General features: G+C 45.7%; 2 protein-coding genes across 7 annotated transcripts in view; one reads left to right on the top strand and one right to left on the bottom strand.

Annotated features, from left to right (window-relative positions):
- The window catches only part of l3mbtl2 (L3MBTL histone methyl-lysine binding protein 2), a 51,791-nt gene extending 43,211 nt beyond the window's left edge, over window positions 1–8,580 (top strand). For all 3 annotated transcript variants that reach the window (XM_041889990.2, XM_041889980.2, XM_041889999.2), the window contains exons 14-18: window positions 5,314–5,396; window positions 5,559–5,793; window positions 7,477–7,521; window positions 7,647–7,805; window positions 7,958–8,580. In XM_041889990.2, the coding sequence (XP_041745924.1) occupies window positions 5,314–5,396; window positions 5,559–5,793; window positions 7,477–7,521; window positions 7,647–7,805; window positions 7,958–8,136 (701 nt within the window). In that variant the 3' untranslated portion in view covers window positions 8,137–8,580. The remainder of the gene's footprint in view (window positions 1–5,313; window positions 5,397–5,558; window positions 5,794–7,476; window positions 7,522–7,646; window positions 7,806–7,957) is intronic.
- chadlb (chondroadherin-like b) lies at window positions 8,492–14,665 on the bottom strand. Of its 4 annotated transcripts, XM_041890037.2 has the most exons (9): window positions 13,860–14,198; window positions 12,778–12,948; window positions 12,228–12,422; window positions 11,670–11,971; window positions 10,974–11,475; window positions 10,696–10,836; window positions 10,150–10,503; window positions 9,864–10,030; window positions 8,492–9,609 (listed from the first exon to the last, which is right to left on the bottom strand). In XM_041890037.2, exons 2-9 carry the CDS (start codon window positions 12,946–12,948, stop codon window positions 9,321–9,323), a joined length of 2,121 nt encoding a protein of 706 aa, XP_041745971.1. In that variant the 5' UTR covers window positions 13,860–14,198; the 3' UTR covers window positions 8,492–9,320. The 4 variants fall into 4 exon arrangements, with proteins under 4 accessions (XP_041745971.1, XP_041745955.1, XP_041745964.1 ...); XM_041890021.1 differs by lacking the exon at window positions 13,860–14,198 and adding an exon at window positions 14,511–14,665 and having other exon boundaries at window positions 10,150–10,836; XM_041890030.1 differs by lacking the exon at window positions 13,860–14,198 and adding an exon at window positions 14,500–14,665 and having other exon boundaries at window positions 10,150–10,836.
- Window positions 14,666–14,745: the final 80 nt, after the last annotated feature.

Genomic DNA, 14,745 nt, shown 5'->3' on the forward strand with positions numbered 1-14,745 from the left:
GACCATTCATGTGTGGGGTTGCTTCTCAGCCAAGGGAGTGGGCTCACTCCCAACCATCCAAGAACAGTTTGGTGACGACCAATGCCTTTTCCAGCATGATGGAGCACCTTGCCATAATGCAAAATTGTTAACTAAGTGGCTCAGGGAACAAAATATCGACATTTTGGGTCCATGGCCAGGAAACTCCCCAGACCTTAATCCCATTGAGAACTTGTGGTCGATCCTCAAGAGGCGGGTGGACAAACAAAAACCCACAAATTCTGACAAACTCCAAGCATTGATTATGCAAGAATGGGCTGCCATCAGTCAGGATGTGGCCCAGAAGTTAATTAACAGCATGCCAGGGCGGATTGCAGAGGTCTTGAAAAAGAAGGGTCAACACTGCAAATATTGACTCTTTGCATAAACTTAATGTAACTGTCAATAAAAGCCTTTGACACTTATGGAATGCTTGTAATTATACTTCAGTATACCATAGTAACATCTGACAAAAATATCTCATAACACTGAAGCAGCAAACTTTGTGAAGACCAATACTTGTGTCATTCTCAAAACGTTTGACCACGACTGTATATATACAGTGTTGTAACAATGTGCAAATAGTTCAAGTACAAATGGGAAAATAAATAAACATAAATATGGGTTGTATTTACAATGGTGTTTGTTCGTCACTGGTTGCCCTTTTCTTTTGGCAACAGGTCACAAATCTTGCTGCTGTGATGGCACACTGTGGTTTTTCACCCAGTAGATAAGGGAGTTTATCAAAATTGGGTTTGTTTTCTAATTCTTTGTGGATCTCTGTAATCTGAGGGAAATATGTGTCTCTAATATGGTCATACATTTGGCAGGAGGTTAGGAAGTGCAGCTCAGTTTCCACCTAATTTTGTGGGCAGTGTGCACATAGCCTGTCTTCTCTTGAGAACCAGGTCTGCCTACGGCGGCCTTTCTCAATAGCAAGGCTATGCTCATTGAGTCTGTACATAGTCAAAGCTTTCCTTAAGTTTGGGTCAGTCACAGTGGTCAGGTATTCTGCCACTGTGTTCTCTCTGTTTAGGGCCAAATAGCATCTAGTTTGCTCTGTTTTGTTGTTAATTCTTTCCAATGTGTCAAGTAATTCTCTTTTTGTTTTCTCATGATTTGGTTGGGTCTAATTGTGTTGTTGTTAATATTATTAATTAATATTAATATGCCATTTAGCAGACGCTTTTATCCAAAGCGACTTACAGTCATGAGTGCATACATTTTTGTGTATGGGTGGTCCCGGGGATCGAACCCACTACCTTGGCGTTACAAGCGCCGTGCTCTACCAGCTGAGCTACAGAGGACCACGTTGTTGGCTTGGGGCTCTGTGGGGTCTGTTTGTGTTTGTGAACAGAGCCCCAGGACCAGCTTACTTAGGGGACTCGTCTCCAAGTTCATCTGTCTGTAGGTGATGGCTTTGTTATGGAAGGTTTGGGAATCGCTTCCTTTTAAGTGGTTATAGAATTTAACGGCTCTTTTCTGGATTTTGATAATTAGCGGGTATCGGCCTAATTCTGCTCTGCATGCATTATTTTGTGTTTTTTGTTGTACACTGAGGATATTATTTGCAGAATTCTGCATGCAGAGTCTCAATTTGGTGTTTGCCCCATTTTGTGAATTCTTGGTTGGTGAGCGGACCCCAGACCTCACAACCATAAAGGGCAATGGGTTCTATAACTGATTCAAGTATTTTTAGCCAGATCCTAATTGGTATGTTGGTTTTTATGTTCCTTTTGATGGCATAGAAGGCCCTTCTTGCCTTGTCTCTCAGATCGTTCACAGCTTTGTGGAAGTTACCTGTGGCGCTGATGTTTAGGCCGAGGTATGTATAATTGTTTGTGTGCTCTAGGGCAACGGTGTCTAGATGGAATTTGTATTTGTGGTCCTGGCAACTGGACCTTTTTTGGAGCACCATTATTTTTGTCTTACTGAGATTTACTGTCAGGGCCCAGGTCTGACAGAATCTGTGCAGAAGATCTAGGTGCTGCTGTAGGCTCTCCTTGGTTGGTGACAGACGCACCAGATCATCAGCAAACAGTAGACATTTTACTTCAGATGTTAGTAGGGTGAGGCCGGGTGCTGCAGACTGTTCTAGTGCCCTCACCAATTTGTTGATATATATGTTGAAGATCGTGGGGCTTAAACTGCATCCCTGTCTCACCCCACGGCCCTATGGAAAGAAATGTGTGTGTTTTTTGCCAATTTTAACCGCACACTTGTTGTTTGTGGACATGGATTTTATAATGTTGTATGTTTTTCCCCCAACCCCACTTTCCATCAATTTGTATAGCAGGCCCTCATGCCAAATTGAGTCAAAAGCTTTTTTGAAATCAACAACGCATGAGAAGACTTTGCCTCTGTTTTGGTTTGTTTGTTTGTCAATTAGGGTGTGCAGGGTGAATACGTGGTCTGTCGTACGGTAATTTGGTAAAAACATTGTTTTCCCTGAGGAAATGAACTAATCTGCTGTTAATGATAATGCAGAGGATTTTCCCAAGGTTGCTGTTGACGCATATCCCGCGGTAGTTATTGGGGTCAAATTTGTCTAAATTTTTGTGGATTGGTGTGATCAGTCCTTGGTTCCAACTATTGGGGAAGATGCCAGAGCTAAGGATGATGTTAAAGTATAGCCAATTGGAATTTGTGGTCTGTATATTTTATCATTTCATTGAGGATACCGTCAACATCACAGGCCTTTTTGGGTTGGAGGGTTTGTATTTTGTCCTGTAGTTCATTCAATGTAATTGGAGAATCCAGTGGGTTCTGGTAGTCTTTAATAGTTGATTCTAAGATTTGCATTTGATCATGTATATATTTTTGCTGTTTGTTCTTTGTTATAGGGCCAAAAAGATTGGAGAAGTGGTTTACCCATACATCTCCGTTTTGGATAGCTAGCTCTTCGTGTTGTTGTTTGTATAGTGTTTTCCAATTGGTTAGAGTCTATGGATTCTTCAATTACATTGAGCTGATTTTTGACGTGCTGTTCCTTCTTTTTCCGTAGTGTATTTCTGTATTGTTTTAGTGATTCACCATATTGAAGGCGTAGGCTCAGGTTTTCTGTGTCTCTATGTTTTAGGTTGGATAGGTTTCTCAATTTCTTTCTTAGGATTTTGCATTCTTCATCAAACCATTTGTCACTGTTGTTACTTTTCTTTGGTTTTCTGTCAGAGATTTTTAGATTTGATAGGGAAGCTGAGAGGTCAACTATACTGTTTAGGTTTTCTACTGCCAAGTTTACACCTTCACAATTTACAGTGGAACGTTTTGTCCAAGGAAGTTGTCTAAAAGGGATTGAATTTGTTGTTGCCTAATTGTTTTTTGGTAGGTTTCGACACTACTTTCCTTCCATGGATGTAGCTCAGTTGGTAGAGCATGGCGTTTGCAACGCCAGGGTTGTGGGTTCGATTCCCACGGGGGGCCAGTATAAAATAATAATAATGTATGCACTAACTGTAAGTCGCTCTGGATAAGAGCGTCTGCTAAATGACTAAAATGTAAATGTAAATCTATAGCATTTCTTAATATTATTCAGTTCCTTTGGCTTTGATGCCTCATGATTGAGTACTGCTCTGTTCAAGTAGACTGTGATTTTGCTGTGGTCTGATAGGGGTGTCAGTGGGCTGACTGTGAACGCTCTGAGAGACTCTGGGTTGAGGTCAGTGATAAAGTAGTCTACAGTACTACTGCCAAGAGATGAGCTATAGGTGTACCTACCATAGGAGTCCCCTCGAAGCCTACCATTGACTATGTACATACCCAGCGTGCGACAGAGCTACAGGAGTTGTGACCCAGTTTTTGTTGGTTATGTTGTCGTAGTTGTGCCTAGGGGGGCATATGGGGGAGGGAATGCTGTCACCTCCAGGTAGGTGTTTGACCCCCTGTGTGCTGAGGGTGTCAGGTTCTTGTCCAGTTCTGGCATTTAGGTCACCACAGACTAGTACATGTCCCTGGGTCTGGAAATGATTGATTCCCCCCTCCAGGATGGAGAAGCTGTCTTCATTAAAGTATGGGGATTCTCATGGGGGGATATAGGTAGCACACAGGAGGAAATTTTTCTCTGTTGAGATAATTTCCTTTTGAATTTCTAGCCAAACGTAAAATGTTCCTGTTTTGATTAATTTAATAGAGTGAGTTAGGTCTGCTCTATACCAAATTAGCATACCCCCTGAGTCCCTTCCCTGTTTCACACCTGGTAATTTGGTGGATTGGACTACCAGCGCTCTGTAACCTAGAGGGCAACTAGTGGGTCCGTCTTCTCTATACCATGTTTCTTGTAGGATGACAATGTCTGTATTTCCGATTTCTTTGGTGAAGTCCAGGTTCCTGCTCTTTAGGCCAAAGGCAGATGACCTCAGGCCTTGGATATTCCAGGATGAAATAGTGAATGCTTTGTGTTCCATAAAGTGTCTAATGTTGTTGGTCATGTGGTTTGGCCTCAGGCCAGTAATTGTGAGAAGAGCCTGCTGAGCATCTGGTACATACACTCTCTCCTCTACTCTCTCTCCTCTCTACTCTCCCTACTCTCGCTCCTCTACTCCTGCTCCCTACTCTACTCTCTCTACTCTCCCTCCCCTACTCTCGCTCCTCTACTCTCTCTCCTCTACACTCTCTCCCCTACTCTCTACTCTCTCTCCTCTCCTCTCTCCCCTACTCTCTCCTCTACTCTCTCTCCCCTACTCTCTCCTCTACTCTCTCCTCTCTTCCTCTACTCTCTCTCCTCTCTTCCTCTCCTCTCTCTCCTCTACTCTCTCTACTCTCTCTCTCCCCTACTCTCTCTCCTCTACTCTCTCCTCTTTCTCCTCTCCTCTCTCCCCCTCTCCTCTACTCTCTCTCCCTTACCTCCTCCTCTCCTCTCTTCTACTCTCTCTCCCCTACTCTCTCCTCTACTCTCTCCCCTACTCTCTCTCCCCTACTCTCTCTCTTACTCTCTCTCCTCTACTCTCTCCTCTACTCTCTCTCCCCTACTCTCTCTCCCCTACTCTCTCTCCTCTACTCTCTCTCTTCTACTCTCTCTCCTCTACTCTCTCCCCTACTCTCTCTCCCCTACCCTTTCTCCCCTACTCTCTCTCTCTCCTCTACTCTCTCTCCCCTACTCTCTCCTCTCCTCCTCTACGCTCTCTCCTCTACTCTCTCTCCCCTACGCTCTCTCTCTCTTCCTATTTCTTGTTGCTCTGGTTAACTGTTTTGGTCAAACACCACCTGCTTGGTGAATCTATGATAAGAATTAAGTGAGTGGTTCCCCATGCAGTGTCACATCCCTTATACCAGTGGCATATTAATATTCTCCACCAGGCTATGACTGGAAAACCTTCTCCTGGGCAAAATACCTGGAGGAGAAGGGAGCCAGAGCAGCACCAGCACAGCTCTTCAATACGGTAACTCAAAGCTTTTTATCTACCCAGTGTCATACAGGTTCCCAGCCTACAGTATATGGACTTATGACACTATTGGTACTGACAGAGGTTTGGGAAACACTGTTCTAATTCTGCTTCTATGGTGTGTGGGCGGGCGCGCGTGACTGCGTGTGTGTCCTACAGGACGGCTCTGGTCACGGCTTCACTCAGAAAATGAAGTTGGAAGCGGTGGACCTGATGGAGCCGTGGCTGGTGTGCGTGGCCACTGTGAGGCGCTGTGTGGGTCGGCTGCTCCTGCTGCACTTTGATGGCTGGGAGCCAGACTTTGACCAGTGGGTGGACGTCCAGTCACCAGACATCTACCCTGTGGGCTGGTGCGAGGTCACAGGATACCAGCTCCAGCCACCCATTGGACCAGGTAAGAACTGAGGACTCAGCAGCCTGGTCTTGTTAGACTTCAGTTCAGCTTTTGACATTATCGATCATAGTCTGCTGCTGGAAAAATGTATGTGTTATGGCTTTACACCCCCTGCAATAATGTGGATAAAGAGTTACTTGTCTAAAATAACACAGAGGGTGTTCTTTAATGGAAGCCTCTCCAACATAATCCAGGTAGAATCACGAATTCCCCAGGGCAGCTGTTTAGGCCCCTTACTTTTTTCCATCTTTACTAACGACATGCCACTGGCTTTGAGTAAAGCCAGTGTGTCTATGTATGCGGATGACTCAACACTATACACGTCAGCCACCACAGCAACTGAAATAACTGCAACACTTAACAAAGAACTGCAGTTAGTTTCGGAATGGGTAGCAAGGAATAAGTTAGTCCTAAATATTTCCTAAACTAAAAGCATTGTATTTGGGGCAAATTATTCACTAAACCCTAAACCTCAACTACATTTCATAATGAATAATGTGGAAATTGAGCAAGTTGAGGTGACTAAACTGCTTGGAGTAACCCTGGATTGTAAACTGTCATGGTCAAAACATATTATTACAACAGTAGAAGTCTGTCCGTAATAAAGCGCTGCTCTGCCTTCTTAACAACTATTAACAAGGCAGGTCCTACAGGCCCTAGTTTTGTCGCACCTAGACTACTGTTCAATAGTGTGGTCAGGTGCCATAAAGAGGGACTTGGGAGAATTGCAGTTGGCTCAGAACAGGGCAGCACGGCTGGCCCTTAAAAGTACATGGAGAGCTAACATTAATGACATACACAAAGGTACAGACACATGCATATGCACACATTGTGATATTGTTGTATGGTGGTATTAAACATGTTATATTGTAGATATGTAGTGGTGTAATAATGTTATATGATGTACTGTTTTATCTTTTGTTTTATATGTAATGTAAGTGTTTTAATATGTTTGGACCCCAAGAAGGCAGCAGCTAATGGGATCCCTAATAAATACAAATACAAAAATAGACTAGACGTAACATAGTAAATTCAAATCCGAGACACTCAAATGAGTATGATATAATAATAATAAATAATAATATGCCATTTAGCAGACGCTTTTATCCAAAGCGACTTACAGTCATGCGTGCATACATTTCTTGTGTATGGGTGGTCCCGGGGATCGAACCCACTACCTTGGCGTTACAAGCGCCGTGCTCTACCAGCTGAGCTACAGAGGACCACGATGATATGTTACGTTTGGTATGGTCCATAAGACAGAAGGTCATTTAAGGCAAAAACGAAAGGTGTTTGGTCGGGGTAGATGGGTGGGCGTATAACGCGAATGTCTAGCAACCCAAAGGTTGCCTGTTCGAATCTCCTCACGGACAACATTAGCATTTGAGCTAATTAGCAACTTTGCAACTACTTGCTACTTTGTACCTACTTAGCATGTTAGCTAACCCTTCCTCTAACATTAACCCCTAACCTAGCTAACATTAGCCACCAAGCTAACGTTAGAAATTGGAATTCGTAAACACATATTCATTTGATTGTCCTGGATTTTCGTTTACTATGTTACATGTACTCCTGAGTCCAGGTTGGACTGAGGGATGGAAGGCACTAACACACACGCCCCACTGTTTGGTGTTGATGCTTTGAGTGTTTGATTGGCATGTGTTTGTTCTCTCCTTTTCGTAGATCCTGTTGCAAGTCGCAAGAAACACAAGCCTATGGGGAAAAAGAGTAAGTCCTCCCAAAACCGTCCCACACCACAGATACTAACTAAACCAGATAACCCACTTTGAGATTCAACCATGCAACTCAATATTCTTTCCTCTGTTGTAACCCTCTCTCTTTGCACGTTCCAGAGAAAAGGATGGTGAAGAAGAAACTGGCGAACCTCATCTCCAAGAACCGCCCCCCAAGACGTCCGAGCCAACAGTCTGAACCTGAGGCCGGAACCCCAGAACAGTCAGACCCCACAACTCTCATACAGCAGATTAAGGCTGAGCCTGAGGAGCAGGAGAGTGAGTAGACATGCATCCTTTAATGACTTACAGTTCATCCATACAAGATGTAGTTGATAACTTGGAAGAGAGAGAAGATACAGATTATTATTGAATGCCTTTCACTTTTCTTAATTGCTCACTGTTTGTGCCCTCTTTTTCTCTCTCTCTAGTCATAGCAGTGAAGGTGGAGGAGGTGGAGATGGAGACCCCCATCGTCCCTACCCTGCCAGAGGCCCAGGTTCCTCCACCCTCCCTGGGGGTGGTCAAGCAGGAGCCACAGGGAGAGGACCAGCAGAAAGCGGAACCTCAGAAGAAGCAACAGGCAGAGGTGGAACCGATGGAACGTTGAGACTCACTGATATTGATATACCCTAAATACAATTTTCCAAAATGACCATAGATGAGTGTCTATGGTCAACTTCATTCTACACCATCACAGCCTTATATCACTACACTACTGATCACTTTGAATTACCTCAACCTGAAAATCAGATGAGTTTATTTAACCCGTACTTGCTTTTATGGATTTCAGCATCTTATAAACAGTCTATTGAGCTGAGCTGGTCCCAGTTCTGAACATTTTCAGCTCTGGAGCTGAATAAAAGTGTTCTCAGGAGTATCTGTGTGGGACAGTTTAACAGAAAGGCCAGTACTGTGACACCCGTTAAGGATATTCTTTCATACATTGAATAACAAACACCCAGTCGTTGTTGTATAATGTTTATTTCTTTGTTTTATATCCAGATTCCTTTGTATATACAATCCTGGATTAAAATACTTCAGTGAACTGATTGCTCTGAGGGTCTGTGGGATTTATGACCTTCCTTCACGTTTGACATTTTAATGACTAAACTGGGATCAGCTATGAAACACATCCACTACCACGTACAGAGACAATAGAGTAGTGGGAGGTACTAGTAGGAACCTAGCGTTCAGCTATTTCTAATGCCAAATTTTTCGACAGTGAACAACCATCTCATTTGAAATAATTTTTTATTTATATCTCGGTAACATTCAAAAATGTTTTCAATTATAACGTATGTCAAACTGCCCTTTAATGGCCATTATAGTGAGTCTTAGTATAATGTAATTCGGAATGTGGAGATTGGGAAATAATTGTTGGAACTTCCTACAGTTTGGTTTTCACTAGCAAGCATCAACATAGCGGACTAAACTTGAATGTGACATACATTTAAAATATTAGTATGAATTCAGAACATTTTCAACAGGAAGCCACTCAATATAGAAATAACATAGTATAATCCTGGAGTTGAAGAAAAGTTTCAACATTATTGAAATTCTACATCTATTTCTACCTACCCTCTTCAGAATAGCATCCCTCTATGGAGATCCCTGTGTGTCTGTCTTAGTATCCTTTATGTGTTGGTCTGTTCTGCGTTGAGTTGTGCATATCTACAGAGGTCAAAGCCTTGAGGGAGACAAGTAAGGCTCATCATTATAGCTCCAGCAGTTACACCTCACCTGTAGTTACGTATAATAGTTATAGCTCCCTCTAGTGAAAGCTTCATGCAATCAAACCACCTTGCTTCTCTTGGTGGTTTTCTTTGAGATGGCGGGCTTTGGGGTCTGAATCTTGCCAGCTTTGGTTTTGACCACTTTGACCTGTCTGGGGGCGTTGAGGTGGGCAGGTTTGGGTTTGGTGGACTTGGGGGGTTTGGAGACCTTCGGGAGGGGGGCGGAGGACAGGCTCTCCCCTCCAGGGCAGGCCTTGAAGATGTGGACGTCCTTGACCCTCCGGCCTCGCAGCTCAGGTGGGTGGACACAGGTGGCCCGGACCTTCAGGTTCACCTTCTCAATCCACCTGAGGCAAAGAGAGTTAGGCTTTAACAAAGGCATTGTCGTGTGTTGAGTATAGTCTATTTCTGAGTGGCCAATAATACATGTTTGTATGTGTGTTTACAGTTTGTATGAGAGGGTGAAGGTGAGTGGGTTACAGCATGTGTGTACATGAGAGAGGAAGAAAGAGGGGGAGTCTGCAAGCATGTATCAGTGTGTGTATATGAGAGAGAGAGAGCGAGAGGGAGCAAGAGCGAGAATAATGTGCGAATGTCGTACATGCGTAGCGGCAGCAGGGGGCAGTCACACAGCAGAGGGTTCTCTGCCAGGTTGATGACCTCCAGGCCGGTCAGAGGGTTGAAGTCAGGCACCTCCTCTAGCTGGTTCCCCTCCAGGTATAGACTCCTCAGACCAGCACCCAGCCCTGCCAGAGAGTCCTTAGACATCTACAGGAGAACCACAAAACACAGGGGTGTCATGGGGAGGGGAGAGGAGAGGAACTGGAGCATAAGAGATTGTGACAGGAAAACCACAGATGTACTGGCATGTAAATATATCCCCTCACTTTCTCCAATCCCATGCCGTCCAGATACAGATCCTTCAGTGTCCTAGCCAATGGCTGGAAAGCATGCGGCCCAATCCAGCGAATGGGATTCCCAGACAGCCGTAACTCTCCCAGGTTGCCTGTCTTCGCTAAAGCATCACTGGGAACCTCCTTGAGCTTGTTCCCTCCCAAGTGAAGAGTGTCGAGGTCGGGGGCCGGGTCAAGTGCCCTGGGGGCCACACCGGTGATGGCGTTGGAGGTCAGGTAGAGCCCCCTCAGCTTCTCAGCCCCAGTCAGGATCCCTGGCTCCAGCTTGGCAATGGAGTTGTTCTCCATGTGAAGGGTCAGCAGGCCAGGCAGCAGCTTGAAGGCCCCCTTGGGGAAGAGTGTGAATTTGTTATTCTCCAAGTGGAGGTAGGTGAGCTGAGGCATGCCCTTGAAGGCGTCGGGGCTGAGGGAGTCAAGCTCATTCTCTGAGAGGTAAAGGTAGACCAGCCCCTTCATGCCATGGAACGCACCAGGCTCCACCTCCACAATCTTACAGCGCTGCAGGTGGAGGGAGACTACCTTGACAACCCCCGGGAAACTGTTGGCGGGGATGTAGTGAAAGTGGTTGCCGCGCAGGTCGAGGAGGCGCGTGTCGGGGGAGAAGCCGCGGGGTACTTTGGTGTGGCCACGGTTCTCACAGGAGGAGTGGTGTGTCTCACCCTGAGGGGAACAGCGGAGGAGGGATGGAAAAGGGAGGACAGGAGGGATGGATAGAAGAGGGTTTGGTGAGGTAAATCAATTTTAGGATGGCAAGATCATAACAACCCATATCAAAATCTCAGCATCCCCTCTCTCACCTCACAGGCACAGTTGGCGGGACACTTGACCTTGTTGGTGGGCTCAGGGGTGGGGGGCGGCATCACCCTGGTCTGCTCCTCAAACTCAGCCTTCAGCATGGCCTCCTGGCTCTGGCAGCGCAGGTCCCGGGGGTGGATGGCCTCCAGGTTCTCCCCAGAGAAGTGAGCCGGTCCCCCGCAAGCCCCCATTAGCTTCACCTTCTTCCGTATGCCCCACTCCCTCAGTGGCAGCAGGTAGCAGTTGCAGTAGATGGGGTTTCCAGCCAGGTTGAGGCGGGCCAGCTTGGGGGAGGCTGGAGTGAAGGGCTGAAGGACGCGGAGCTGGTTGTGGCTGAGGTCCAGGTGGGTGAGAGAGGGGGACAGGGACACGGCCGTGTGGGACAGGTCCTGCAGGGACATGTGGTCCATGAAGAGGTGGGTGAGTTTGTTCATGGAGACAGTCTCCTCGCCCAGGAAGGTCATGGGGTTGAAGCTGAGGTCCAGACGGGTCACCTCTGGGAGTCTGGAGAGAGGGAACAGAGAGAGCAAGAGCAGACAGACAGACAGACGACACACAGAGAGAGAGAGAGAGGACAGAGAGGACACAGAGAGAGGAGAGGGAGAGAGACGTGAATGGTTAGTAGAATAGGCCTTTATGGTACCTGGAAAAAGGGTGGTGTGGTGTATGTCAGGGAAGCGATAACACAACCATCATACCTGGTCATGGTCTCAGTAGGGAAGAACTGCAGCTCGTTGTGGTCGAGGCTGAGGCGCGTGAGGGTGAAGAGGCCTGCGAAGGCCTCAGTGGCCATGTAGTTAAGGGAGTTGTGGCTAAGGCGCAGCCACTTGATGTTCTGCAGGCCCTGGAAGGCCATGTTCGGGATGTAGGTGAGCTGGTTGTGGGTGAGGGAGAGCAGGTTGAGGAAGCCCAGCTGAGAGAAGGCCCCTGGCTGGATCTCCTCCACACGGTTACGGTCAATCAGCAGCTGCTTCAGCGAGGAGAGACCGTCGAACGACTCCTGGAGATGGGCGAGGAGAGAGAGTGAGAGGAAGGGGGGGAGGGTGAATGAGAGGGAGGGGAGAGAGTGGCGGCCCAGGAATGAAAGGAAGACAGACAGAGAGCAGCTGCTGAGAGAGAGAGAGAGAGATAAAGGGAAAATGAGATGAAGAAAGAGAGTGTGGAGCTTTTCATTTTCAACACCAAGTTCCCCCAGAAACATAGTCAAACCACAGCAAAGAAACAGTCACATATAACACTATGTCAATCTCTCTCACCTGATAGAGGATCTCGATGTTGTTGTTGGCCAGGTTGAGGAAGACGAGGCGGCCCAGAGCACGGAACGCCCCCTCTTTCACGGTGCGGAGATTGCAGCGCTGCATGGACAGGTGTGTCAGGTACGGCGTGTGTTTGAACGCACCTGATGGCAGCTCCTGGATGTAGTTGCCTCTCAGATCCAGCTTCACTGTGATCTGATGGGGAATCAATTGATAAGGATTGAGATTTGTTTAATATATATGATTTTCTTATTCAACCTGTATTCCAGTGTTTCACAAACTCGGTCCTGGGGCCACCCCTGGGTGCACATTTTGTTTTTTGCCCTAGCACTACACAGCTGATTCAAATAACCAACTCATCATCAAGCATTATTTGAATCAGCTGTGTAGTGTTAGGGCAAAAACAAATAGTGCACTCAGGGGGGGCCCCAGGACCGAGTTTGGGAAACCCTGCTCTATTCAAACAGGTTGCCCCTTGAATTGTAATCTTTAGACTTACTTCATAAAATCCAGAATTTCATTGAGTCAGTCACATGGGGTTTAGGCTTACCTCATTGATTGTGGGAGGCACCTCTGTCAGGTTTTTGTTGACACAGGTAACAGTGAGTGAGATTTGGTCACACGTGCACTCCTTTGGACACTTGCCAAGGTACGCCCCCGGGATGGCTAAGAGCAGTACCAGCAGAGGCCTCAAGGCTGTGGGGCAGACCATGGGATACATCTGGAAAATCAAAGGAGATTCAACTGGCTGCGCAAATATTATTCTACTACAAGATAAACAAAGTTGACAGCCATTCCATATCCTATATAGACCTACATGTTTAGAGAGTCTCAAATGTATTGGCCCTTTATCGAGTTAATCCAATTTCTCAACCCGTCTATTTTTCGGATTAGAGTAATTTGGGCTATTTGCTTTCTCAAGTCTTTGCTGGTATGCGTCGGTTTTCGCCGGTCTACATTCCATGGCTTCATTATCAGCTCGGTGAGACGCATCTCGACTTGAAAAGCCGTTTCACACCTCGCTCTGTTAAAACTATCCAAAGACATGTATTTAAATGTGGTCCCAACAACTCTAATTACGCATTCGGTTAATCCATGCGTAAAACGATATAAATACGTATTTATTCAATAGCCTACATAACAAAAAAAAATAGTTATAATGTACCTATATGCTAAAGTGGCCACTGATTGTAGGCTAAAACTCCACGAGACCATACAGCTTTGTTCATGGGCGACATTGTCTTACATCGTGCGTAAAAAGGTGTAGGCCTGTCTGAATGTATGGATAGAGCGACTAATAAATGGAAACATTCTCAAACCTGCCTTTTCCAATACATGCGTCACCAGATTCAGACTGCGAGAAAATGTATTTAGAGTGTAGGCCTAATAGCCAATAATAGCAAGAATGGCATGAATCCCAATGTGTGTCCTAGTTTCATAATGGAAATTCACTAATTTAAAGTGTTTTTCCACATCTAAAGACAGTATTTCAATGATAGCCTACAGACACACGTTTAAGCTATTTCATCACACTTATGAAACCGTTATCACCTTGTAGTCTGAAGTTGCAGTCTACCTGAACCAAAACAATCCACTAAGTATGGAAATATTGGTTTGGGAGATTGTCCCTACCTGAACCGAGGAAAGTTTCCAGATAAATCCAACCAAAACGATGTAATCCTTGGTGACCAATAGCCTACTTGTTTCTATTTAGCAATTGAAAAACTATGTTTTAACTAATTTTTCAAAGATGTCTCCATCTACAATGATCGCAGACCGTTGTGAATTTTGAGTGAGCGAGAAAGAGAGAGTTGTGAGAGAGGGGGGAGAAATAAGAGACGGTGGAAATTCCTAGGGCAAAGCCTGTGTGTCAGTATCCCCCCCGGGATCAGCAGTTTAGACGGCAGTTGAGCTGGCACGCCGGCTGCGCACAAAGACGCGCAGTGTATTCACGGCTGGGCACCGGACTCACTGCTGCGGAGTGTCTCCTGTAAATAAACCAGGAGGAATGGGGGAACACATTTCCCTCTATTGGTTTCCTACCCTCACCTGGCTATTCCACGACAACTTTCCCACGTCTCTGTGTTTTAAAACTAGGTGTAGGCTGACAGAAAAACATGATATTGTAATTTCCCCATTCTGTCCTATCTCTAGAAGTTAGAAAAGTCCGGCAGTATTTTTTCCATGATTAATATCTTGTCAATATCTAAAGTTCTCAACATGCGCACAAAGTTGACGCTTCAGTTTACCGCAACATCTCTCCACTATTTACCGTTTACTCACTCTGGCTCTGTATCCGTGTTCCTGTTATTCAGCTCCTGTTCTTTGTACTGTCGTTTATTCTCTCACGGTCCCTGGTCTCTGTCCCCTGCTCTTCCCCTTGCTGTACCCCATCCAAAATAAACTTCACTTATCCCTCCATTCACACCGTCTCTCGATTCATTTATAGTGAGTTTCAAAGTGCGCAGTAGAGTTGCGCCTCAGAGGATGTAAAAACAATATGCATATCGCCAAGCTA

The sequence above is a fragment of the Coregonus clupeaformis genome, chromosome 1, assembly GCF_020615455.1.
Source record: "Coregonus clupeaformis isolate EN_2021a chromosome 1, ASM2061545v1, whole genome shotgun sequence".
In the NCBI taxonomy this organism is placed as follows: Eukaryota; Metazoa; Chordata; class Actinopteri; order Salmoniformes; family Salmonidae; genus Coregonus; species Coregonus clupeaformis.

Bases quoted from the DNA above. Each gene is read 5' to 3' on its own strand.
- chadlb (XM_041890021.1), bottom strand. From the start codon at position 12,948: ATGTATCCCATGGTCTGCCCCACAGCCTTGAGGCCTCTGCTGGTACTG. The intron at 12,423-12,777 runs GTAAGCCTAAAC...ATTCCCCATCAG, and splicing joins TGCCTCCCACAATCAATGAG to ATCACAGTGAAGCTGGATCT. The intron at 10,031-10,149 runs GTGAGGGGATAT...GTTCTCCTGTAG, and splicing joins ACGGCATGGGATTGGAGAAA to ATGTCTAAGGACTCTCTGGC.